This window comes from Symphodus melops, assembly GCF_947650265.1.
Source record: "Symphodus melops genome assembly, chromosome: 6".
In the NCBI taxonomy this organism is placed as follows: Eukaryota; Metazoa; Chordata; class Actinopteri; order Labriformes; family Labridae; genus Symphodus; species Symphodus melops.
The window spans coordinates 22,386,153-22,413,203 of NC_136696.1; the positions used below are offsets into that span (position 1 = coordinate 22,386,153).

The 27,051-nt window shown below is 38.7% G+C and overlaps 2 protein-coding genes across 3 annotated transcripts; both read right to left on the reverse strand.

Moving 5' to 3' along the window:
- Positions 1–1,785: 1,785 nt before the first annotated feature.
- parvb (parvin, beta) lies at positions 1,786–18,436 on the reverse strand. Of its 2 annotated transcripts, none has more exons than XM_079345222.1 (13): positions 18,093–18,436; positions 9,914–10,003; positions 8,965–9,035; positions 8,747–8,849; positions 7,554–7,694; positions 6,260–6,375; positions 5,989–6,047; positions 5,830–5,849; positions 4,965–5,026; positions 4,802–4,870; positions 4,422–4,523; positions 4,265–4,337; positions 1,786–2,326 (listed from the first exon to the last, which is right to left on the reverse strand). In XM_079345222.1, the coding sequence occupies exons 1-13, from the start codon at positions 18,208–18,210 to the stop codon at positions 2,250–2,252; spliced, it is 1,101 nt and encodes a 366-aa protein (XP_079201348.1). In that variant the 5' UTR covers positions 18,211–18,436; the 3' UTR covers positions 1,786–2,249. The 2 variants fall into 2 exon arrangements, with proteins under 2 accessions (XP_079201348.1, XP_079201349.1); XM_079345223.1 differs by lacking the exon at positions 18,093–18,436 and adding an exon at positions 14,406–14,601.
- Positions 18,437–18,891: 455 nt separating this feature from the next.
- Positions 18,892–26,412, reverse strand: hdac10 (histone deacetylase 10). The gene is made up of 20 exons (XM_079346937.1): positions 26,075–26,412; positions 25,228–25,362; positions 25,024–25,120; positions 24,823–24,920; positions 24,395–24,499; positions 24,235–24,303; positions 24,012–24,138; positions 23,577–23,642; positions 23,420–23,479; positions 22,710–22,799; positions 22,347–22,453; positions 22,194–22,261; positions 21,097–21,331; positions 20,846–20,936; positions 20,639–20,724; positions 19,866–19,922; positions 19,671–19,752; positions 19,362–19,550; positions 19,112–19,271; positions 18,892–19,005 (listed from the first exon to the last, which is right to left on the reverse strand). Exons 1-20 carry the CDS (start codon positions 26,137–26,139, stop codon positions 18,974–18,976), a joined length of 2,019 nt encoding a protein of 672 aa, XP_079203063.1. The 5' UTR covers positions 26,140–26,412; the 3' UTR covers positions 18,892–18,973.
- Between the last annotated feature and the right edge of the window lie 639 nt (positions 26,413–27,051).

Sequence of the window (27,051 nt, forward strand, 5' to 3'; positions counted from 1 at the left end):
TTGTGCTGAGAGAAAGGGAAAATAGAAGTCTCTATGGTACACTGATGTTCGGGAAAAGCCACGCTTCAGGAGGGCCAAGAGAAACGTGACACTCAGAGGCCTGAACCACTCAAACTTGACTCATACATCCCCATCTGCGACTGGCTGGATTGATTTGTTATCATCTGGTGTCCAGCCTTCACTATTCTCCAACAAATATAACAAACTACAAGAAAAAGAAAGACTGATAGGAAATGCTGGAGACAATAGAAGAAATAGCTTCGATGTGCACCGCTGTTGGGAGAAGAAAAGACCACCCATCAGCCAGACGAAGGGGCAATTTGGGGGATGTGAAAGGTTACCATAGCAACAAAGGAATGAGACAAGAAAAATAAAGGCCTAAAATAAACCCATAATTCCTTTAGCTGAACTGAAATTGCAGGAATTGGCTGTTCCAAAGCCAATCTCTTTCAAGAGCCAAAGCAAATCTAACCTATAACACAAATTCAAGATAATGAAATTCTCATTCTGTTTGATCCAAGGCATTTATTTCCTGATAGGCAAGATAAAAATAAAAAGACGTGCACAGGGGTGAGCCATCGAGCACAGTTTAGACCCACTTCTTACCCTCTCAATAATTCAGCTCTAAAATGGATGTAGTAGCAGTGAACTGTACTGTATGTCTTGACAGGTCTAAAGGTGTCCCCTTCGGGATCCAGCTCTGCTAAAGAAGAGCACCGAAAGGTCCTGGGCCTCCTCAGAGGCTTGTCTGCAAGGCCAATCAATACAAAGACACTCTATGACTCAGGCTCTCCTGGGACAGCGAGTGACTGTAGCACTTAGACAGGAAGCAACAGCTTTTAAATATGGCCTGACACTTGAAGTGCAGTTCTGTCAGATGTCAAGTAAAAGCTTTCAAAGAATAGCTGCAGGCTATTCAAAGCATTTTGAGACATTATGTAAGACATAACATTTTCAATTTTCTTCAAGGAAGTTTTTCTTCAAAGTTGGTTGAAAAGTTAAATTGCACCCTTAAATTGATACCATTCAAATGCTAACCAGTCACAGCTTAGCTTCGGTTAGCATAAAGGTGGAATTAGGAACAAATAGCATTGAAACTATATGCTTTGTTCAAAACTGAATTTAGACCAGCTCTGACTTTTTGACATAGATGAATGTTTTTCAATATAAAATAACATATTATTTACAGCTTTTTATATATATATTAACGAAATGTTCCAGGTGGCTTAAGACAGAAAGTTGTCATGTAAAAGCTAGCTATTAGCTAGCCTTAGCCATGATCAACCTACGGTAAGTTATTTACCAGGCTCAGCTTTCCTGAGCTGTTGTCTGCATATGTTAAAAAACTATTTTGATCTTTAATACAATTTAACATACCTGTACCTAAATATAGCAGAAGCAAAATCCAGTCACGTGGAGATTATCAACCCAGCAGAGTCCACCAAATTATTTTTACTCTTGAGATATTCATTCAGTATATTAAGCTTCATTTAAATAATACATATTACAGTGAATTGTAATCTTCTATTGGCAGCGAAGTAGATATAAACAGGTTTCTTCTATGAACTATGTCGGTAAAGTGTCATGTTTGTAGGTGATGTTCGAGAATTAATTCCTTTAATATTTAAAGCAAATGTTTCACATATTAATGAATATACAATTTCTTAGTATTCTGTCCAATTGTTATAGATTACAGTCGTCAACTGAAAGAGCTAAATGTTTAATGTTAGCATACAAAGAGCAGAGAGCTTTTATATTTCAATGAAACTCTTTTGATGAAAGTGATCACGTTTATTTCTATTATTTTATTTCCATTTCTGTTCTTTAAATATTTACAAAAAGCACTTTTAGATTACATATAAAATATAACAGCATTTTCAAATGTAGTTAATATTCCCCAATGAAGAGTTCAGCTAAACACGCAGTAAAGTTTCCAGTGTCAACATTCTGCCCTCGTACATTTTTCCTGCACCGACAGCAAAATATTCAAATGCAGGCTAAAGGTTGTTGGGTTTTCTGGGCTACAGTTAACATGCAGGGAAGGAACAAATAAATTCTGACATTAGGGATAGATTAAATACTAACATTCTGAGCCTTTTCCTGGCTACTCCCCATGGGCCTTTTTAAGTCCGACAAAATGATGAATTTCAGTCCTAGTTGGTCTCCTCCAGTCTCCAGACTTGTAAAATATCCACACAGGCACTAGGGCAGTGTTCAGAGTAACACCGGGTGGGGGGGACTGGATACATTCACTCAGAGTTTTTGTAGTTGGTGAACAGGTTGTAGAGGACTCTGAGGGTGGATTTGAGGTTCAGGTTGACTACATCTGGAAAACAAAAAAATAAGACAGTACAGATTATAACGATGTGCTATAACTGTTTAAGGAAGCTTCAGAAAAAGAATTAAGATACTGTATTTGGCTGAAAGATGTAACCTTTGTAATGTTATAGCCAGAGGCGCTGCGTGACAACAGGCAAGCCAAGCAACTGCTTGGGACAATGCCAGTAATAGGCCCCTAAGGGCTGACAAAACTTAACTGCAGCTCACAATGTGCAAATTTCACAATGATAGGAGGAAACCTCCCTAAGGGGACCACATCTACAGCAATCAGTCTCTTTTTCAAGCTTAGCATCTCATGCATTATTCATGTGAAAACCAAAGTTCATTAATGAAATTCACTGAAGGAAAATTAAATTATCTGTCCAGGAGTGAAAAAAAACAGAAGAATCATGTCAAGACACTGGCAGACATAATGGTGGTTGGAGGGGCCCCCAATAAAGGTTTGCCTCTGGTCCCTACAAGCTCAAGAATCGCCACTGGCTGAAACACAAGATAAATGGATTGTGCAACAAAAATAATATTTTTAAAGTGCAAATGAGCTTTTTTTGATTGATGTTGGACTACTTTCAAAGGTCATTCTTAAATTTATGAAGGCGATGTAGCTTAAAATAACAAAATTATTTGCAAATGTTTTTCATGCAATGTTCTTCTTAGGGCACATGTTAAATTGTTCTCTTCGTCTTGAACATGGTGTTCTACTTTTCTTGTTCTAATGTTATTCTGAGGCTTTTATCACCTGCATTTGCCTGTTAGCATGGGTGACACTGTTGATAACATTAACAGCTCCAAGTTCTGCACTTTCATTTATAATGAACCTGCAGTTGTGCACAAACCTTTGCGAGTCATATGCTAATCAGGAGACAGGATATATTGTAGAAGCAGCACAGTCTTGGAGCTTTGAAGATAGTAGCTATTATATCCAATTACTGCAGATATCTGAGAAGTGATTGCTTTTTTTGCTCAGGATATGTTTCCTCTTTAGCTTAGTCCAGAAATTGTTTGCAGAAGGGAAAGTCATTTGCATAAGTGTGGAGAGAAACAATATTTACACATTTGGAAAGTCTACAGTAGCTCAAACTGGTTCAAAATTCAAATATTGAATAACCACACACCAAGCAGCGAGTCTATTGCATGCTTTGGCATTATAGTAGCTTGCACACACAAGACTGGGCAGCAGAATGCTGGGCAATGGATAATACAATGAATATGGAGAAAAGTGGGAACACTCAATAAGCAGTTTGGACAAAAACTAATGTTAAACAGAAATGCTAATTGAAGTGCCTTATGTTTGGCTGGAACAGAAATATACTAATTAATTATCAACAAATTTGGATGTAAGGGACTGAAATCTGTTCTCTGAAAAAATGACTAAATCCTTCAGACACAACGTGGAATAACAGCTTTATCAAATCTTGGATACCAAAACAGAATTACTGAAGTAACTCAAAGCTGTACTTATGTAGAAGGCTACCTGGGTAAATGTAAAAAACAAAAAAACTTTACACCACCTGCAGCCATTCATCTGTTTACAATCACATCTTGATCTTTTTTTCTGAAACCATTTTCTCCACAGGGGGTGTGTAAATGTTGTTAATAAAAAGCACATTTTACAAAAAAAAATCTATAATAAGAGTAAAACAATGTGAAACTAGAAAAGCACATTTTGATTATCAAGTATAAGTTCTGATATTATCTTTGATAAGAACAGGCTTCTTTATTCAAACTGGACAGATGATTGAAGCTTCAGGGCACGAACCTCCCCATCCTGTGAGAAAGTGAAACAAGGTTGCCATCTACTGGCAAACAGCTAATATGTCTGCTAAAGAAGGACACCAACAGCTTTACAAACTCAACAAAAGTTAAAAAATAATTGCATCTTTTCGAATGACTAATATACAATCTCTACTGTATATCTATAAAATACCTTCTGGTCTGGCTTTGGGTTTCTTCAGGCCTCCATCCTGCATCAGCTCAAAGGCAAACGCCACATTGTGGACCTAAGAAAAAGGACACGCATTGAAGTTGCCAAAATCTGCTTATTTGAGCAATAAAATTCACTTCACGAGTAAAAAAAAAATTACCTTCTGTTCGAAGCTCTCTGGGGTGAGGAAGAAGTTGTAGAGAGGGACAAAGTAGTCTTCTAGCAGCCCCATCAGCAAAACGAGGTACACTCCATCAGCAAACTGGACACACACGCACACACACACACACACACACACACACACACACACACACACACACACACACACACACACACACAGAGACTTCATGAATATTTATGTTACATCAAATATTAAAACTGCATAAAAGTTTAAATTGGATAAGGAGAATTTGGAAATTAAATGTTTGCATTCAAATATGTTGACGATGAGATGATGAATCTGTTACATTGCACATAAAAACTAGACTAATGATTATTTGAATAATTGATTGCTTGTGGATAAACCATCACAGCTCTTACCTGAGATTCCAGCTCAGTAACCTCCAGGTTCAGCTTGTTCAGGTGTTTGTTTACGAAGGTGATGAGAGACTGGTGTAAGGATCAACACACTTTTAATCAATTATACACGTAAAACACTTATCATTTCTCTGTCCATTATTCGGGAAAGAAGGGTCTTGCATACCGTTTTCACCACGTTGAGCTTGTCAGGCGCATGATCCAACAAAGTGTCGAATGCGTCTCTCTCTGTTATAAAAAGAAAACGGTTAATAGCGCTTTAAGGAATATTCCAGCTCTTTTAATTTTCTTTATTTAATAAATTGGACCATATGGCGCAAATAGAAAATACTCTCCCTTTTAAAATGTACTCATACTGTGAGCCTTTGAAATGTGAGTATCCAGTTATAAAAGCGAAACCTCTTTCAATAAACTTAAAGCACTAATGTGGCCAAAAAGGAAAACATATGGTAACCATTTGTTTAATACTAAATAATAAGCAAATACTGTCGCTAGCTGCAGGTCAGCTTAGCATTAACAAAATCTGGACAAATCAGACATACTGTAACTTCTTAATACTTCAGGAGAGCAGAGAGATGGATTCTGTTATCTGTGGACAAAGCCAGGCTTGCTGTTTCCACTCATTGACAATCTTTACACTATTTGTAAATGTACAACATTTATCAAACAGATAGATAGCTAGATAGATAGATAGATAGCTAGATAGATAGATAGATAGCTAGATAGATAGACAGACAGACAGACAGACAGACAGACAGACAGACAGACAGACAGACAGACAGACAGACAGACAGACAGACAGACAGACAGACAGACAGACAGACAGACAGACAGACAGACAGACAGACAGATAGATAGATAGATAGATAGATAGATAGATAGATAGATACTTTATTGATCCCGAGGGAAATTCAAGTTCAAGATATGCAAATGGGAACAATTGTTACATTTAAACCTAAAAAAAAAAAGGTTGAGCAGATAAATAGAGACATTTCCACAACACTGAAACATGACGTGAGGTATAAACTCACCAAATCTTCCCATCATCATTCTGAAAAACAAAACAAGCCAACGTTTCAGGTCTTTTCATTCTGTATGTACGGTTTATAATATCAGTTCAAATCAACAGTACAACAAAGAAAATAGATGAGGGAAGGTGTGAATGTTTAGGAAACTGGATCAGCTCTTACTCTGTGGTGCTGGTCAGCTCCTTGGTCACTAAAGCAGTCTGCAGGATGCCCTCTCGCTTCTGCTCGCATCAAATAAAGAATACTTCAATAAAAGGAACAACTACTAATGTTAATGTACATTATGAAAGTAACAGGTATGCAAAACACATTTAATAATGTCACTTTACTGCCTTTCACTTTCATTTTTTATGTTGTTATTTGCATGCAAGTCGATGTTGGTTTTGTCTGACTTTCTAAAAGAACTCTCAATAATGTGAGATACTTGACCTACCTTCACTACCACCACCTGCACAGAAACATGCTCCGGCAGTCTGATGGGGGCCTGGAAGTGCATTGCAAGAGCCACCAGCAGGTAGACGATAGCCACCAGGTTCTTTGAATGGATGGCTGTAACAAGAAATCAAAGACAGACTTTCAGCTGCAAGCTAAAATAATTATTGGAGCACTTTCCTAAAGATAAAAGGAAACAGTTGGTGCATTTTTTTTTTCAGAGACAAAAGACAAATTAAAAAGGAGCAGTTAACGGAGCATGAATTAAATTAACTCTGAGGTTAGCTCCACTGGGAAATGCGTGTTTGAAAGTCTTTAAAAGTCCATACAGGATTAAACACTCTTTATTTGTAGTGCAAATTAAGAAAGTTAATTATGTGATTAAAGGAGCAGTTCATTAACCTAAGACATGATGTTGAGTTTGTTTGTCACGAGGACGATTATACAGTCTATAAAAACGAGAGCTCAATCCAAATTGGATTTATGAGACTAAAAACTGCAGGAAATTTCAGCAAACACACACACACACTTAAACACACTTAATTTTTAATCAGTCATGAGAAAACCTTTTCTTAAAAGAGTTGGACTTTATGAATTCACACCAAGCAGTGACCTCCGAAGTTGAAAGATGAAGCCAATGCTGATGTGTAAAATCCTGCAGCTCGTCAAAGCTCCAAAAGCCCGGAAGCCACACTCAAAAATGCCAATTTTTACAGAAACAATTCACACATTCACAGCCTGGTCCAAAAAATGAAATAGGTCTAATGAGTTATTGTCCTCGTGGGCACACACTGTACGGGCAGTTTATTTTAAGTACATTAACAATATGTGTTATGCAAAGTTAGCCGTGTAGCTGATCTGATTGACAGGTGAGCGGGATGTAACGGTTTGTCAGGAGACTTAAAACCCTCCACAGCACGAGCTCTAAATCTGTTGTTAGGATGACTGAATGTTGGACTGAGAAAGGATTTCTGGCATAGCAGCTGGTGCCAATGAGCCTCTGAAGCCCCCCACTGTAACTTTAAGAAGAATGTGAGATTGTCTTTTTGAAACTATCAACAAATTCATGTGCTGATCACCATCTGTTCGACTGAGACATTCTGCGACATGTGGCTACAGAAAGTGCTGTTATATCCAGTTGGAGTTTCAGCAGCACACAACATGATTAAACCTGCCGTTGTTTTTCATTTTAACGATAGCTGGTAAATTCCCTAGCTTAATAGAATCAAAGTGTTTCATCTGTAGACTTTTTACTCAGGGTGGCAGTTTACTGAAGCTCGGGTAAAAAAACTCACAGTCAACACTCCACTCAATGGTCCAGCCGTGAGGCCTCAGAAGTTCATTGACCGCCTCCAGAACCGTCTGCAGCTTCTGTTTCTGTCCGATCTCTGACTGTGTCACCTCAGCCACATTCAGCTTCCTGCCGGACAACTTTTCTGTTCACCACAGGAGAGACAAATACAAGACAAATACAAAAGATTAGACCTTCCATACACAGAAAAGAAGGATGAATAATTGTTTTCAGCACCATGCAGCTGTTTTGTGTTGTATTGAAAGTGTGAACTGCAGAAAACAATAGGCTCAGAGGGGGAAAAAGACTAAAAATAAAAAAAAATTAAATTATGTCAAACAGAGAAAGACTGTTGTAAAGAAAAGAAAAAGAAGAAGTTGTTTCATGCCTGTATCAGTTTGGGTTGTGCCTGCTGGACACAAGGACAAATGTGCTCGTGTGAGAACAAAGATAACTTGGAAAGAAAAATCGTCTCTGCTCTGCTCTCATTGAGGATTCAGGAGGCTTTTCTTTCGTATGGGGGGTTGAAATTTCAAAACAAAAACCATAGAAACATCTCTTAAAAGGAAATAAAAGGAAAAGAGACACAAACAAGTGTGCATTCTCTTTCAAGAGGCTCAAGCAGTAATACATAAATCGCAGCATGTGAGCTCGTTTTCATGACACTTCTGTAACATGTGTTGCATGAGCTGGCTTTTGGAAAATGAAGATGCAAGTTCTACTTTGTCAGGCTACAATCCTGTTATACAGAAGACAAAAAAAAAGGACGGCGAAGAAGAAAGCGGTTGCACAGAAAAAAGTGATAAGAGCTGAAGAGAGAGTTTTTAAAGTCCTGTCCAAATAAACAAGACATATGTGCCAACATAAACTTTAAATGGGCTTTATTTGTATTTTTCAGTGGGGTTTGTGTGAGCGTGGAATAATAAAATCATTGAATGTTTGCACACGTAGGTTAATGTAATGTTTTTAGCCTGTCGTAACAAAAAACAGACACAAGGGGGAGCTCTCTTAAAGTCTCAAGACACAGCAGCTTCCAATTTAACAATGCAGCCTGTGTCTGTTGTTTCAATATGTTTAATGATGTTTGATAAAAGTGCATGACGGACACTTCCTTCCTCAGTGCTGAGAAATGCAGAGATGCAAGCACTTTTTTCAGCTCATGCTCGTGGAAGGTGAGAAGCTGTTTAGACTTCTTACCAAATAACTTCTGGAGCACCTGTCCATCATAACAGTCCTCCTCCAGGTCTTTGACTATGATCCTGTCCTCCTCCAACTCACTGTTGATCCAGTCGATCAGGACCTGGACAAAACAATTTAGAAAGCAATAAAATATCTATGTGCTGTATTCTTTTCTTAATGCTCTCAATGTAATGAAGAGATTTAATGTTTGTGCACAAAATGTGAAACCTCATTACCTTCAGAAGATCTTTAAATTTAAGGTTTTCCCGTGACGTTGGGTCTAACATGATCCTCTCAGCATTTTCCTCTAATTAGAGAAGACATAAGGGAGATTAATGTATGTAGGCATGTTTATAGACACTCAAGTTGCCTTTGAATACAGTCACATTTTGTCTCAGATTAATACGCATCAGCCACTAAAAACCAACACACTCATACAATGTTTCACACAATGTTTCTTTCCCCCCACGTGTATGACTGAAAGACAAAGGCGTCTCCCCTCCACCCACTTTCATTTCCTGCTCCTTAACATCAAAGCCTCCGTGTGACACCACATGTCACCCTGTCCGAAAGGTGACACGTGGTGACATGAGCATTTAAAATGAAAATACTGGAAATGTAACTGCAGTGTGAACAACAGCTTCATTTGGGGACAAATGAGCACAAACATTTTGCTTATTTTTTTTAATGGTTGAGACTTTTTAAACGTACAGAGTCTCAGTCACAGTGACATAAAAAAAGAACAACTCTGCTGCGTCTTTTAAATGTCTCATTTCACTTGACGAGTCAAAAGGAATGTCCAACCTTATATCAAATATTTCCATCTACCAGGAGGTTTTTACTTCATTTCAGAATAAAAGCAGTGTTAAATTCACACAGCAAGTAAAGAGCACTCAGCTCAGAGCAAAGAATGATATTAAACGGATGCTTAATCAGTCTGTCCTGTGGCACCTTTATGGCATATTATTCCACACTCTATCGCCATGTTTCCTATGCCATCTACAGCTCTATAAAATAAATTCAAAAATCCCCACAATAAATCTTAAAAATACACATATATGCATATTAATCAAAATCAATTATTGATTTTGAGCAATAAATCTCAGTTTAAAATGTAATCGTTTGACAGCCTCTGTATTGACATGAACTTTTGTGTGTTTATAAGTGTGTGTATACAGTCTGTACCCATCAGTGTGTCCTCTGGATGGATGTCCGTCCCGGGGGGAAGCATGGGAGCATTGATGGCATTCTTCCCCTCTTCTTGGAGATCACTCACTAGTCAAACAATCAAACACAACAAAACACTCATTTGAACACCATAAAACAATCCAATAACACAAGTCCTCCTTTTCAGTGATTAGCGGGTTATAGGCAAGGCAGGCAAAACAAGTTTATTTATATAGCACTGTTCACAGTGCTTTACAGACATAAAAACATAAAAACAGAGCTTAAGGAAAGAATGCAAAATACATCATTAAAAGACGGGGATGAAAGTGAAAATACTCGATAAAGGAACAACTGTTAAAACTATTAAAAAAGGAAGAATGTGTTGCAGTAAGGCAGACAGTATATTTCTAATTGAAAGCCTGAGCGAATAACAAAGTTTTAAGGCCTGATTTAAAGGAGTTGAGTGTGGCAGCAGTCCTCAGTTGTTCAGGGAGTTTGTTCCACAGTTGAGGAGCGTAGTGACTAAACGCTGCTTCACCTTGTTTGGTTCTGACTCTGGGAACACTGAGTAAACCTCTTCCTGAGGACCTGAGCGGTCTGGATGTTTTATATTCTACAAGTAGATCTGACATGTACTTAGGGCCAAGACCATTTAATGCTCTATAGACCAGTAGTAAGATTTTAAAGTCGATCCTCTGACACACAGGCATCCAGTGCAGTGATTGAAGCACAGGTGTAATGTGCTCCACCCTCTTTGTGTTGGTGAGGACTCTGGCTGCTGCGTTCTGGATCAGCTGCAGCTGTCGGACAGATTTTTTACTAAGGCCTGTAAACACACCGTTACAATAATCCAGCCTGCTGAAAATAAAAGCATGAACAAGTTTTTCTGAATCTTGTTTGGTCAGAAAACCTTTGATTCTAGCAATATTTTTCAGATGGTAATAAGCTGATTTTGTTACCATCTTAATGTGGTTGTTGAATTTGAGGTCTGAGTCCATAATCACACCAAGATGTCTGGCTTGATTTGTTGTTCTTAAGGACATGGATTCAAGACAAGTGCTGACCTCTGACCTTTCCTCTTTAGGGCCAAAAACAATCACCTCAGTCTTTTCTGGGTTCAGTTGTAAAAAGTTCTGACACATCCACTCAGTGATTTCGTTGATGCACTTGCTCAGTGAGTATAAGGCACTATGGTCATTCGTTGAGACTGATATATAGAGCTGTGTGTCATCTGCATAATTATGATAGGAAACGTTGTAATATTCCATGATCTGAACGAGAGGGAGCATGTAGATGTTAAATAAAAGCGGCCCAAGGATGGAACCTTGAGGAACTCCACAGGTGATCTTCACATGCTCAGATTCATAATTACCAACAGACACAGTGTAGACCCTGTCCTGCAAGTAAGATTTAAACCAATTTAAGGCAGTTCCAGAAACTCCAAGCCAGTTTTCAAGTCTGTCCAGCAGTATGTTACGGTCCACCGTATCAAATGCAGCACTAAGATCCAGTAGCACTAAAACTGAGACTTTAGATGCATCACTGTTCACATAGATATCATTTAGTACTTTGATAAGAGCAGTCTCAGTGCTGTGCTTTGACCTGAATCCAGATATTTATTTTGTACCATAAAAGTGTTAAGTTGCACACTTTGCTTTTTCGATTATCTTGCCTAAGAAAGGCAAGTTAGATATGGGTCTGTAGTTATTAATTGATAAAGCATCCAGACTACTCTTTTTAGGAGGGGTTTGATCACTGCTGTCTTTAGCGACTTAGGAAAAGTGCCTGTCTGAAGAGAGCTGTTAACTATCTGCAATACATCTGGTGCAACACAGGTAAAAACATTTTTTTAAAAGCTTGTGGGCAGAATGTCAAGACTGCATGTAGTGGACCTGAGGTGTTGAACTATGTCTTTTAATGCTACTGGATCTAGAAGGTGAAAATATGCCAGGTTAGCTAAGTTGTTTTCATTATATAACAATAGGTTTGCCTTGAGACTAACTGAGGTATGGAAGCCTGGAGTGGCCATACTTGAAACTGTTTTTGTAACTTAAATCTCTATATCTCAGACAAACATGAAAAGATTTCTCCAGATAGTAGGATAATTATTTTAGAAAAAAATACCTTTTTCTAACATGGGATCATTTTTGAAAATTTGTTTCTCATTTGTTACAGGAGTCAGGAAGTTATTGATGTATGCTGGTCCTGGTACTCTGATAAAATGTAAATTAAATATGTCTTATATTGGTTATATAAAATACATTTATATTGTTTCTATGAAACATTTCACTGGTGATGATGAAAACTTTTGTGCTGCGAACCAGAAACCCACGTTTGTTTTCTTATAATTATTCAATGATGACAAGTACATCTAAAAATGGCCATGACTAGCAAGATGAAAGATCAAAATGAAACTTTTGTCAGTGTGGTCACAGAGAACAACCACCAACCTGTTCCAACTGAGGGTCAACAGTGGTGTCAGTCCTCCCCTCTGTAAACACTCTACGTTTTTTCTCTGTCTGGTGTCAGTAACGGCTGAAGCTGAACTCAGTGATATTTGAAGAGGTTTGATGGGACATTTAATCTGGTGACTCTATGATCAGAGCCCTGAAGAGGAACTCATCACAATCTGTGAAGAACAATAACACGTGAACATTTTTTTTATCAAAGTCTTTTGTTGTCCCAGAGGAGGCTACGCATAGTCGATAAGTTAACTCAAGTGATGTCACTTGAGTCAGCGTCAGTAAGAGCTTTACAGGAGAGACATTTAAAACAACTACAACTACAATAAGGTTATAACATGTTTTATGACTTGGAGAAAGTTCTATACAGACGAACTTGCTTTTTTAACACCTTCTTAAAGTGCTTTATGTTTCACTTTCAGTCCCTCTGTTTCATATCCTGTAACAGAAGGACAACTCAAAAACGATCAACTATTTATTTAGAACTTTTGTGACGTCGCTCCCACCGGCTAGACGCCGGTGTGCGGTCAAGATCAGGCAGTCATCCTCTCAATCTCTCTCATCCCCTCAGCGTTTAGCACCATGTTTGTCTGATCATGTGATGTTTAGTTTCCCCTGAAACAACAAGCTCATAAAACAGCTGAAACACTGATTCACTGACAAACACACGCCACCCTCTTTGTACGTACATGATTACTGTTTTTTGTATTCTTGTAATAAACTTTTAAACCATTGAGTTAAAACTGTACGTTTCCTTTGCTTTTGGCTTTAAGAGTCGGGTCGTCACACTGTTTATTTTAAAAAGTCAGGTGTTATATGATCCTACAGAATTAATTAGGTCAAATATTTCTTCCTAATAATAAAGAGTAATCAAATAACCTTTAAGATGTAAAATACTGTGCTAATACTTTAGGGAGTTTGTCATGCTGGGAGTTAAAAACAGCTTATTTATGTTTCGATGTGGATGTTGCTCTGCTGCCAGACGACGGACACCTTATCATATCTCTCAAGTCATGTGGGACTCCGGTCCTTTTTACGACAGACAACATTAAGAGGAAGAACTGTCTATCAACATCTTATCGTGAAAAAGTAACTGGTACTTACTGTTATATTTGCTCTCATTAGAATCAGAATCTAATGTGACACATTAAAGTCCATTAAAGATGATAACCTAAAGGACACGGACACACACTCTGAGTCATGCTTTGAGTAAAATCTATTTTTGTCGGGATGTTTTCACTTTGGATTTCAGAGACACTCTGGGGATGTAAAAGCTTTCTCCCTCTAATGGCTGTGCTGCTTTTATCATCCTGTATGTCAATTAGATAGACCTGCAACAGGCTGGACCAAAATCCATGTCTGAAATATCTATCATTTCACTGACTCGACTATTTATAAAAAAAATTTAAAAACTTGACAGGAGATCCAGGGTGAAGATGCACATTCAGCTTTGTTTAGAAAAAGAATGTTTAAATGTTTCAGTTAAATTAATGGTAAATCAGTGTATTTATAGTAAAGACTTGATAAACATCTTAACTTCAAAGTGCACAAAGAGAGGATATACACTGTTCTCAGGGAAGAGGAGTCCCAACAGGTTTCATATCTGATTCAGCCTTCTCATAAGAGCGCCACGCTCTGAATCTCAGCACAGATCAGCATTTTGCTTTGTAATTACTGAGCCAGCTTCCAGCGTTTAATCATAATTGTGCTGCCCCCTCCCTCCATGTGAAACTGACTGCATAGCTGCTGCAGTGACACTTCACAAAATCAAGTAAAATGCACAAAATTGTCAACTTAATGGAGCAGATTTATGCAGAACAATTTGCTCGGATTTCACACTCTTAGCCCGGAAATAAAACTGTAACATTTGCACGATCAATTTGATCATTCTAAATTAAATATTTAATATTAGCACTTACATTTTGATGAACTCTTAAAACAGCCAGCGCAATTCATTTCTTGATATTAACCTGCAATAACCTGCAAGGTTACAACTCCAGCTTCCCCATTTCCACTTCCATGTTTCTCTTAAAACTAAATCAAATTACCTTGTTTCTTCCTCTTGGTCCCACACAGCAGCCCTGCCATTTCTCGCTATAAACTTATGTATTGCCCCTCCGGTGGCAGCAAGAGAAGGTAGGACCAGTATGAGAATATAGAAGCTGTATTTGTGTGTGTGAAACGCAGTCTGTGGGGCTGCGCAGTGGACGGGGGCGTCATCACGTGTTTATTTCTGTCACAACCCTCCACCCCACCTCCACGGTCCAGTTACAAGAGACCCTGAGCGACGTGTGTGCGTGTGCGTGTGTGTGTGTGTGCGTGCAACAGGAAGGAGACACCACACTGGATGCACCAAAGCAAATGGACAACAGCAGTCATCTCTGGGCTGTTGACCAGTGGACACAGGACAGGCTTCACTGACCTACAGGTAAAGTTTAACTGGATATCCTTTGATTTGTTATTTATATCACTTATCAATAACTCCTCGTTCACTGTCTATCTTTGTTTCGTTAAAAGTGACTGTCTAGTCATTTCGAAGCAGTATCAGAGAACAGACTTCCAGTGAATTAGCCAAGGAGCATGTGAATGGAGCCTTTAGTATGTTTTACTGCAGCGGATAATCAATCAGGCACTGGCTGTGTCCTTGTTAACACAATTACACTAATTAAATAGGAAGCAAAGTCTGCAGGCATGAGCATTTTTCTACTTTGCATAATAAAATGAAAAAAAAAACCCTCCTCAATGGTATTGCACACCATAGCAAGAAAGGGGTTCAGAGGATTCTGCAATTCATGAGACACAAAATCATGTGCAGGTTGAAGTAAGGCTAATGTTTTTGGTCCCACTGCTCCCAACGGATGGAGGGAGGCGTTTCACCGTGGCACCAGAGGGGATATAAATAATACAGCAGTATGGAGAAGACAGACTGGACCTTTAAATATAGCTCTGGTTATTTACACCAACCAGCAGCAGTGAGTAACAGCGGTCAGGAGATGGCAGTGAGTGTGTTACAGATATTAACCATGAGCGCTTTAGCTCTGTGACTCATCATACATGTTTTAAATATTCTGCTACGTGTCTCTATAGTGAACCCTTACTCTTTGATAGTCTGCTTATCCTGGAAAAAACATCCTCTTCTTCCTTTCGTAATGCTTTTCTTTTTCATTTATTTCTTCTTCTTATAGAACTCAAGGGTCAAATAACAGCAGGATTGTTCACACAGTAAAGACCTCTTGGATAGGTTTTATAAGGAGGTGGAAGTTTTAAACTTGAAAAATGTGGTATTTCAGTCTGAACTTAGAGCATCAGCAAACCCTTTCTGTGAGGGTCTTTGCACACCTACGTTTCAGTCTATGAGAAACTTTTGGGGATGGGACATTTTAATGTCAAAAAACTTCAATTTAAGAGCCGTCCTCCCGTAAAAAAATAATTATATATATATTTTTAACTGCATGAATGTTAGTAAAGGAATATCTTATTTACAAATTCTATCCCCATTTTCCTCAAACAAAATGAACAGGATCAGTCTTTAAACGGGCTCCATTTCTTTTCACAGCAAATGTATGTTTTTTGAAGTAACTGTGCATTTGTACATTGCAACATTGCATTAGTAATTCTATTTCATTTTTGATGTTTAGTTATCTTGCAAGTATTCGCATCGAGAAATCCCCAGAAATATCACAGTAGCGCAAAACATAATTTTTAAGAGATCTGTTTGCCTAACAATAAACAATAATGAACACATGATGTTCTCTCTGTTGCTATTAGATTATTAAAAAAAAAAGTGGAGGGAACAAAAAAAATTAAAGATCAACAAACAGTTCACTTACTATTGTCTGCATCCATCTCAACACTTAAGTACATAGTAACTAATGTTCACTTAACACAATCAACTTTAAGATAATACAGAGGATGTGATGTGACGCTTCTTTCAGTCCTTTTAAAGAAAAACGTGTTTTTTTTTCCTTCACTAAACTCACTATCACAACAGTCCTGCTGCTGACAGAAGCAGTTGTGCTTTGTCAGAGAAATGCAGACTTCCTTTTACTTTATCAGAGTAAACAACAAAACATGAACTAGATGTGTTCTAGGAAAAAGAAGCTCTGGAAAAGAAATAGCTTTATTACTTGTTTAATTCACACTTTCCATCACGTTTATGATACATAATGACGGTTTTAGTTAATACTGCAACGTGTTCTCAGTGTTGTTTCGAAGGTTACTAAATCAGCCCTTAATGATTTTTCAGTAAGTGTAATGCAACTTTTCCAGCGGTGACTCATCCCCCGTGGGTGTTCCCTTTAAAGCGTTTAAGAGCACCACACCCAAATATAAGAGGAACAGAAGTTCTGCGCGAGACATGTGGGGCAAAAAGATTATCCACGCCTCTGTATTTTCTTCTGTTTAAGAGATTCATTACTCAAACATCACTGAGACCTGTTTCCTTCAGAGATGCATGCAAACTGCTCATCACAGCTTTAACCCACTCTGACCACACAGGGGCACTGCTCCTATACACGCTTTTTGTTCTCTTGTCTCCACAACAGGGATTCAATTGGTTTTATCTGAATATTATCAAACACGAGTATATAAAGCAATATATATTTCATTTCAAAATAAAAAAAGTAACAAATGTCAACAACTTAAATTCAATTCTTTTAGCTTAACATCAAACTTTTTATTTTTTTACAATAGGAGCTTTCTATTTGTTCATCCATGATCTTTTGCTATATCTAAACCAATACTTCACAATATTTTAATCTTTTACTTTAAGCAAGCACTTTTCTGACTTTTCCCATTTTGTACAGCAATTTTCTTTCTTAACATGTCTCATGTAGCCTAAAGTAAGCTAAAACACATATCTTGTGTTTATTTTAAAGTGTAGAGAATCAGTTTAGACATTTCAGTCTGTTGTAACATCACTTAAAGGGTGGAATCCAGTTCTTATTTATAGATGTGGAATTGAATGAGGCTCTTCAAACAATTGCCGGGTTTCTGTCCTCCTGCTGGCAGACCTCCTTTAATGGAGATCACAAAACACATGTCTGTGAACACACACAGAGAGAACACACACACACACTGGGTTTTTAAAGCCAGCAGCTGTCCCTTTGACTACACACTGACTGTCCTGAGGGAAGGCAGAAAATAGTTTGGACAACAACTGCAAACCTGGGACAATAAGTAAGAAGGGGTTTCTTTGTGTCCAAATGACGATGAAAAGCAAATCCTCTTACACCTTTATCTTCATAACCTTGCATTCCTGTCACCGGTCACTGACTGTAGGATCTATTTATGGTTATTACCTCATGTTAAATGCCTGTGGAGGCACTCTGACGCTTCGTCTCGCCTCTTATTTACTTATCAGCATTTCTTACCCATTTAATAGAATCAAAACTATTTCCAAACTGCACTAAAGCTCAAAATGTTAATGAGTAAGCATACAGAAAGATGGATTAGAAAACAAAATTGCACGATAAGAATAATAGGCCAAAGAAAGACAGAACCATAGACAGAAAAAAACTGTGCATCTGGGAAACACTATGAAAGTCTTTATATAAGCTGTAAACCATGTGTGCAGCCTCATGATTAAAGGGCCAGGGATGTCCCAGAGGAGAATATTTTAGTAGTGCATCATGAGATTGCAGCACCATGGACAGAAACACAACAAGCGAAACAAATAAGAGGCCTTGAACAATGTTTAATAAAAAAAAATGTGAAAAGTAAATGACATTTCTTACCTTCTTTGGCTTTTTTCTTCCGCACCAGTGTGCCTCCTAATTTCCCGAGGAAGGATTCGTCCTTTTTCATTTTTGCAGTCTGCAGGGTCGTAGATGTGTGAGGAGCAGTACCAGACATCTTTCAGGATCTGTGCGCAGCCTCGATGTGTCGGCTGATAATAATATCACTCCTCCTTGTGATGCATTGAAGCGCAAGTTGCACGATCCAATCACAGCGACAGGAAAACAAAGTCACACATTCATACGCTGGCAGACACACACACTGTCTGGAAGAAAGAGGGGCTGACCACAGTATCAACACGGACAAATTGACTCACATGTGTTACAGCTTCGTCTGACTCACTGTTTGCAGAGGATTCATAACCACAGCGCCACCTAACGGCATGATGAGGAACTGATTTATAAGACACTGAACTACAAAGCAACTTTATGAAGTGTATTAACATCATGTGTCTCTTAACTTTCAAATCCTTCATTCAGGTGCTGAAATAATGTTTAAATTATAACATTATAATCATAGACTATCATCTCATTGAATGCAGTAGAGGACTAATAACAAGCTACATTTCATAAAGTAGACCTAGTGTACCTTGATGCACAAGTATTGTACTTTCAGTGTTTTTATTTTCACACAATTTTAGGGAGGAATTCATGAAATGAGTTTATACAATATGATGTTTATGCATTAATCAAACTAAACAACTGTAAACACAAGTGGAGCAAAAAAAATGAAAAAAATCTTCATTGAAAGAAAATTGGTCCTAATTTTTGTAACTGTTAAACACAAAGACTCAACATGTGATTTCATGGCTCAATTTATTTGATAAAAAGTCAATTTAATCGCAAACAATATACAGAACTTTAAAGGAGCATGACGCCTTTCAGTGTGCTTCACCTCGTCCTGTTTCTGGTGCTGTGTTTGGGAGGCAAGAATAACAGTTAGCATGCTGCAGTTACAGGGGAACTGTGTTGGATGTCTGATTATGTGATCATTTGTGATGCTTCTGTTAGATATTCACCTGTGGTGTGCAGAAGCTTCCAATCTGCCTGCAGTCTGTGTCTCAGCCTCTCCAATGCCTCCACATCCTCAGGCAAAGCAGCATCAAGCTGCCCCAGAGAGGGAGCAGCATCCCCAAGGAGAGAGGAGGCTGTGAGGCCGACCCAAGCCTTTTCAGCTTCCTAAAGAGATAAAGAAAGTCATTTAAACCTCCAAAATACAAATCCAGAGACTGCTACATACTGTATGTTGAGGATCAGGATGGTGTTTACCTGCATTAGTACCAGTGTCCGCCCCTGTGCCAGGCCCAGGAGCAGGCCTGTAAGCTGTTGCCACACACTATCACACACCCCGCTATCGGACATCCGGACCAACAGAACCAGACTCGGGTCGTACTCGTACCCCACAGGCAGAAGGAGGCTCAGCACAGCCTGTGTGAACCCTGACACGTCACTGCAGCCCTGCAGAAGGACAACACAACATCTTTAACATCTGTAACACCATGTTAAAAACTATAAATCAAACTTTAAATCATCTCACTGAAATTAATAACACTCATAAGACAGTAACACACACACTACCTTATTCAGGCACACATTGATGTTGTATTTGCTTTTCCGTTTGTCCAATTCCTTGTTGCTGAACTGAACCAGGAGCGTTTTCCTAGAGATGGAAAGCTTACTTTCAACATGTTGCAGAAAAATGTTCGTTCATAATCACAACAGGTGGCAAGTTTTGAAAAGTGTAATTCAGGGAGAACAAATATTTATTCTTACCCATCATCTGTGTCGAGACTCGGGACGACTTCATCCCCAACACAAACAACAAGAACCCTGCATGCAGAGAGAGGGGTTTCAAATCAGACTGAACTCCTGACAGTGAAATACTTATTCATAAAAATGTCAAGTACACTTGAAACACTGGTTTAAGTCAATTGGTAAAGCAGGCCTCATGACGCTGTAGTCCTTCCCTCACTCTCACTTCCTGTCTATTTTCAGCTGCCCTGGCCAAATAAAGATGTAAGCCCAAAAAATAATCTTAACACACAAATGAAGAAACAGAAGAACAAAGCACACACAGCATATTCATGTTCAGCTGTGTAAAGGAAATGTTCATGATCACGCTCAGGTAATTCATATTAATATGAAGCTACAGCCAATAGCTAGTTAGCTTAGCTTAAAGACTTTTGTCTAAAGTTGACTAGACCTAATTGATTAAAGTTTTAAAGGTTGTTTTTTTTTTTAAAGTGAACTCGTAATGTAATGAAGTTCAAAAATGTGGAAGTCACTACTCTCCTCTAAAACAAACAATTGTCCTGCTCACTAACCAATGCCAAACCCTAATCTGTCATTTTACATATTTTAATTACTGGCCCTTAAATGTGCTCATGAACAGACTTTATTTGCCACTAGTAGGACTCGGGCTGCTTTTTCCAAGTCTTCATGCAAGGGTTAGCTAACACTCTCCTGGCATTACATTTAGCTTAAGGTCTAAGATTTACTTTTATACCTCAGTAATAAACATATGAATTACATCCATATTGTTATACCGGCTGTTTGGGGCGGTTACAGCATGCTGGATAAGACACATTATCGCCATGGAGACATCACAGACCAGAGCCAAGCCATTGCGGATCTGAGGGGAAGTCATTAAACAGAGTGACATCAGCTTGCAGGCAGGTCAGCAGAGGAAAAAAAACATATCTACAAGCACATCTCATCAGAAAAACACAGCAGACATGATATCCAGACTGTACCTCGTTCTTCTCCATTTTCTCTACGAGGGCAATAAGACTGGACAGGGTTGTTAAAGCGACGCTGTCATCTTCTGCTTTGAGCAAAGTCTCCCTAATTTATGGAAAAACGCAATAATGTAAAAGATTTGATAATTATGAATTTTATTTTGAATGTATCAAACCCTAACCCTCCAAAAATAAACTCTTCCTGTGTCAGTAAAACATAATAAAGTCTATAACAACATTACAACAATCTAACCACAGCTCCATACCTGAGTTTGTTGACAGTTTCTGGGTTGTGATCCTCTAATGAGCTGATGTGCTTACATCCGTCTGGGCAGGTTACACCATCAGGTAGAACTACAGCTGTGTGGATCGGAGGAGAGACACGTGTCGGAGGCTCTGGCCACACCTCTTCACTTGTCTCCTCTTCTCCGTTCTCCGTCTTTTCTCCTTCTTCTGCTAATTTGATGCGCTTTGTGCTGATGTCAGAGGTGGGCAGATCAGCTGGAGAAAAGGGTAACAAATGTTTTATAGGCAGTGCAAGTGAAGGTTATCACAGTCTCTCTTGGCAGCTACTGGAAAAAACAAATTAAAATCTGAAACCTGAAGTGTTGCATCATGGATGATCTAGGTGAATGAAGAAGAACAATATGTGGAAAGACAATTTAATAACCTTTAAGTTAGATTTTTTTTTTTTTAATTTCACCTGCCTTGTCGTAGCTCCAACCGTGTAAAAGGAGTGATGTGTTGACAACTATTCTAAAATCACTGTACTCTGGAGAAGACTATAAATGAAACGGGGGGTTTTAGAGCCAACTATGAGTCAGCATCCTCTTCCTTTCTCTCTCACTATGAGGTCTGAGCCAGCATCCTCACTGTCTGCTAAAACAGTTAACTGACACACTTCTTTATGAGTTTTACAGGCATGGTTTTGTTTTACACATCTTATTAACCTGTGCTTTAAACCACTGACACATGTATTATTGTCCGAAAGTACTAACTAAAGTCCCTGTTGACACTGAACACAGAACTTGATGCAGGTTCAGAAAATGGCACGATCACATACTAAGTTATGTAATGAAATAGTGTTTTACTAGAAAATATGCAAGCAAGTTAGGTTAGCTAGTTAGCTAGCAATTTGACCAGCTAGATCACTGGTGTGGAGTTTTGAAGATGTCTGACATTTTCCACTGATGACAGTATGTAGCTACTGTAGCTTGTGATTTGTCCACATTGACATGCGAGCAAACACTTAAAAACAACAAAGTTGTTCAGAATCAGCAATCCATTAGATATTGACTCTGCGTTGTGGTTCGTTGATTTACTTAGTACCTTTAATAAGTCGCTCAGGTACCCTAACCATTACCTGCGTGTTTGAGGGAGGACCAGTACTGCCTGTGAGCTGATCGGACGCAGTGAAGGGACTCCAGCGCACTGAGGAGAGAAAAAGGAAGTAGAGTTATCAACACACATACTAGATAATGTCAGATACAAACATTTGACCGATGGGAGGTCACACCTTTTACAAGGACCATCGAGATCTGCAGGTCGAGGCGCAGGATCTCCAAGCAAAGTTTGAACTGTCTGACACACAGACTGAGGAAGGGAAGTCAAGTTGTATCCTCCCTGGAAAACATGCACACAATAAAACTTTTACCGCCTGAGAACCCATCCAACACTAAGGGGGCATCAGGTAGAACTTTAACAGACGGCTAGTGCCATGAAATATAACAGCACAATGCAGGTAAATAATTCAATAAGTAGACAGGGAAAATACAACAGAATTGATGGATTCCTCCTGTTGAAATGTGAAGTGAATAAGGTGTTTTTTTATGTTCGTGCTGATACAGGATGTAGTGCATAATGGATTGTGTTGCTTTACCTCCAGAACAGCGCACAGTTTCCCTCCTGCCAGGTTCTTCAGCAGGTGAGTGAGGTGGGCGAAGATTTCCGGGGTAGCACACATTTTACCCTAAATAAAAATGTCTCTTTAATCCACCAATAAAGTCAGTTTGCCTCATAATATCCCAATGATGGTAAAAATACTTTGTGCACATTCATATGTTACTACATACACTCAGTGTCCACTATATACATAACCACTATAAGCATGCATACAATAATGTAGTCATATAAACCACTCTGCCATAAAGCAGTTTGAGTGTTGATGTCTCAGTAGTGGTGTTGTGCTAAACTGCATTATTCTGGAGGGTGCTTCAGAAATTTTTCCTCCCTGATATACGTACAGTACAGAATAAACTATGTTAGTCGATAACAGAGACAAACAGAGCAGCTACATTTACAGATCAAAACAAAAAGTTAAATCAGTTCATGTCCTGGTTTCGATCTCATCAGTCATGTTGTAAGATTCAGGATGTTTATTCCTCTTGGGATAGATGACGTCTCAAATACATTTTTTGCCAGTTGCCAGGGGGACTCTATAGTGCCCCCGTCTGGAAAATATCCAGCAGAATAAGTTACGATGCAATTAAAACTTGTAATAAACTAATAAAACTAATAAACGTAGTAAAGTTAGAATATGTGGCAGAGCTGTTCAGTTTAAATGTGACTGATTCTAGAGATATTTTGTACCTCTGGGTCACCAATGGCTGAGTCAAAGCCTGCACACACCAGCACCAGGTCTGGACTAAACTGTGACAAAGAAATACTCATGTTAATAACCACCTGATCATCAACATGTTTGCAAAATGTGAGGTTTTTTTTTTTTGTTTTTTTGTAAATGGATCACCTCGTACGCGACTGGGAGAAGGAGGTGACAGAAGACAGAAAGGTAGTCACTGTTTTTCATTCCCACCTGAAATATGACAATGAGTCCTTCTTAAGAAGAGCATGCATACTGTACATGGAAGAAACAGACGTGATCTGCTTTGCCTCATTGCAACCTGCAGAAGCTGCTTTTAACCAGTGAAGGTGACTTAGAAATCTATTTAAAAGATCTTTGGGGATCTTTGTTGGTATAGAGGATTAATCCATGAAGCAGGTTCAAAGAGTTAAAGATCTTTGTGTTAACTCATGAAAATAATATTTTACTTTATGAATAGTTTTATTAAATCCATTTCACCTCATTTTAATTTGATCTCATCATTTCACTTTCTTTCACTTTATAACCTTTCTGACAGGAAGTGTTTCATTCAACAATCATTCAAAGTTCGTGGACACAAACCTGATTCCATGGCACATTGATATTAAACCCTGTCCCTTTGTCTTTCCCAACACTGTCGTAGTCTGATTCTCTCAGCTGAGGCCAGAATCTCTGATGCTCATAGCGGTGCCAGGAGAAGTAGAGCACACTGACGGATGGAAGACACATGGAAATAGTATTCAGATTTCAAATGGCAGAAGAAAAAACTAAGCGTCATACTCAGGATGCTTCCAGTTGGACTAACCTTGGATCATCTTCAAAACAGTATTGCACCCCTTGACCATGATGTACATCCCAGTCAACTATTAAAACCCTGGAATATTGAAACACGTATATTAAAAACACATTTTGTGCTAGAGCTGATACGCTAAGTTCTGAAACAAACAAATATCCGGTTGTGTTACCTTTTCACCTCGTATTTTTGCTTGGCGTATCGAGCTGCTATGGCCACATTATTGAACACACAGAATCCATTAGCAGCGCTGCGCATACTGTGATGTCCTGGTGGTCTGTTAAGAATAATAGAGAAGTAATGTGCACATGTCTTTACCAGAGTAATCCATTAATCATGTAGTCTTGACACTTCAGAAGCTGTGCACATAAACTTAATATTATTCCCGTAAGTGGCACAAATCCTTCAATTTATCATTATCAATTTTAACCAGAATGTCAGCAATATGATCAAATCAAAAAAGCAACCCATCAATTTATGGACTTCTAGAACTAGAATATAACATGATCAAAATAAATCTTCCTCGCAACAAAGAGAGACTGGTTCACTGTAGGATCAGAGAAAGCATGAGGAGAGCTGTATGTAACTGGTTAACCTCACCTGACCAGAGCCATGCCATTCCTCACCTTTCCCGTCATTACATTGTCCACAAGCTGCAGTGCAGCGCCTGCAGCCAGCTTGGCACAGTGATAGATGTTCTAGGACAGAGACAAAGAAGAAGACGAATACTCTTACCACTGAAAGAACAAATGCAAGACAGAAATAAATAATAACAGCTGCTATGTTATGTGTGGGACTAACTGGGTGGAAGTAGACGTCCCCATACTGCAGGGTGAACTCTTTGAGATCCTCCAGGGTCATGTAGGGGGTCTTCTTCACTGCCTCTAAGTACTCCTCACTGTTGGGCGTAGAAAAGTACATTGGAGTGGCTTCGTCTATATCAGGCGATTGCAGAGGTAAAAGGTAAGTAAAAGGCGAGGGCCGTTTGTGGACATCATGTCTGACCTGTGAACCAGCAGGATGTCTGCATCAGTCGCCTCTCGGACAGGTACAGAGACACAGCGATCAGTCAGACCGGTCTTGACCAAAGCTTCATAACTCACTGTCAGACGCTCGGGCACTTCAATCTTACAAGCAGGGCTGAGGATTAAAAAAGTGAACATGATGATCTGTCCAGCTGAGTGGTACACATGTATTTTATTTAAATATGAAGATGTAAAATGACTTGAGGAAGACTTCACATCTTTATTTAATTAATAGCAACTGAGTCTGATCCTTTTTAAGGACTTAATAAATCATAAGGACCTTTGGCCTGAGTTGAACAGAACCAGTGAAACTGTTCACAGTTCACTGTTTTTTTTTGTTCACAGTCGTCCCTGATAATGGGACACACGGCGAGTGCTCCCCGCTAACAGTCCCGACGAGATACATGAGACAGTAACTTCAGTTCCTACCAACACAGCATCGTAACTGTCTGTATGAACTTTCCGACAACACGGTGAACAGTTTCCAGTCTGTCAAAATAAACTATGAAATAATACACCTGCTAAAACGGTTGGATATTTCAATATAAAAAGCCCTTTTTGATTAGGCAGTAACTGCAGCTAAATAGGATTAGAGCCTTGAACTTATAGTGTCATGAAACATTTCGTTACGAGTGATAGAAGAACATAATCATGCAAATTTAGTTTAGCAAAAAAAAGTACTCTTTAAAAGTCACAGTCGGGGTTTAAGTTTTACCTTAAAGGTTATTTAATGTAGCATTGCCGGATGTTAATGAGGGTGGCCTGATTTAGTTAGCGTGCTAGCAACAACAAAAAAATCATAATAATACTTCTTGTGACAAACTTACTCAACCCAGAGCAGTTTATACTTGGTCATCTCCTCGTCGTAAATCAGAGCTGTCCCCATCGTCATTATATCACAGACCAGTCACACTGGACTTTGTATGCAAAGTATATCGAAAGGCTTTCTAAAAAATAAGTAGCCTAAGGTAATAAAACTTGGACTTTGACAGACGGGTGCAAAAAAGCTAAAAAAAAAGACACCATATGCTCCACAAACAGCACGTTAACAAAGGTAAACAGAGTGAGTACGGATGGTAAAATCAAACAAGTCTTTCTGTGTTATGAAGGTTGTTAAACAGTGAAAAGGTGCCGTCGCGCCATCTACTGGATGGAGTCAGATACTTACATCTACTGAAGAGACCTTATGGATTTTAAGTTCTGCAAAGGTAAATCCATTGTGTTTCTTAATTTTTTTTTAGCAGAAAAGCAGTTGCTGTGCTAAAAGACCAAACTGTGTTACAATTTTTTTTTTACAAGAATAATCTAGCACTTAAAGTTACATAGATGCATAAACACATCTTGCATCTTTATTAGTGGAACCCTCCGTTCCACCAATGCAAACCTCCTGACCGTCCCTATGACCATGCACCGCACCTGGGGGGGACAGAGCCTTCTCTGTTGCCGCCCCCTCACTTTGGAACTCACTCCCACAACACATTCGTGACACCGTCGACCCTACCACCTTCAAAACCAAATTAAAAACACACCTGTTCCACACTGCCTTCAACCTCTCACCTCACTAATCTCTGTATCACGCATCACTTAGATAAACTTCACAATGTATGTATTTTTGCTCTTTTAGCTGTTTGTCTGTTTTCCTTGTTTGAATTTATCCTGTATACTTGTATTTTGTTTTTAACATGTAAAGCGTCTTTGAGTTTTTGAAAAGCTCTTATTTAATAAATACAAACATAATGTTGACAGATCATGTACTTTCATTGAATGCCGTCCTAACCCTTATGGACGGTCCATGTTTTTGCTT

Excerpts from the sequence above, each read along its gene's own strand:
- parvb (XM_079345222.1), bottom strand. The coding sequence starts at position 18,210 with ATGTCTGGTACTGCTCCTCACACATCTACGACCCTGCAGACTGCAAAA. Across the intron at positions 5,027-5,829 it reads AATGATGATGGGAAGATTTG|AGAGAGACGCATTCGACACT; the intron begins GTGAGTTTATAC and ends TTTTTATAACAG. Across the intron at positions 4,871-4,964 it reads AGCTCAACGTGGTGAAAACG|TCTCTCATCACCTTCGTAAA; the intron begins GTATGCAAGACC and ends TCCTTACACCAG.
- hdac10 (XM_079346937.1), bottom strand. The coding sequence starts at position 26,139 with ATGACGATGGGGACAGCTCTGATTTACGACGAGGAGATGACCAAGTAT. Across the intron at positions 24,500-24,822 it reads AATGGCATGGCTCTGGTCAG|ACCACCAGGACATCACAGTA; the intron begins GTGAGGTTAACC and ends TATTCTTAACAG. Across the intron at positions 22,262-22,346 it reads CTCGATGGTCCTTGTAAAAG|TGCGCTGGAGTCCCTTCACT; the intron begins GTGTGACCTCCC and ends TTCTCTCCTCAG.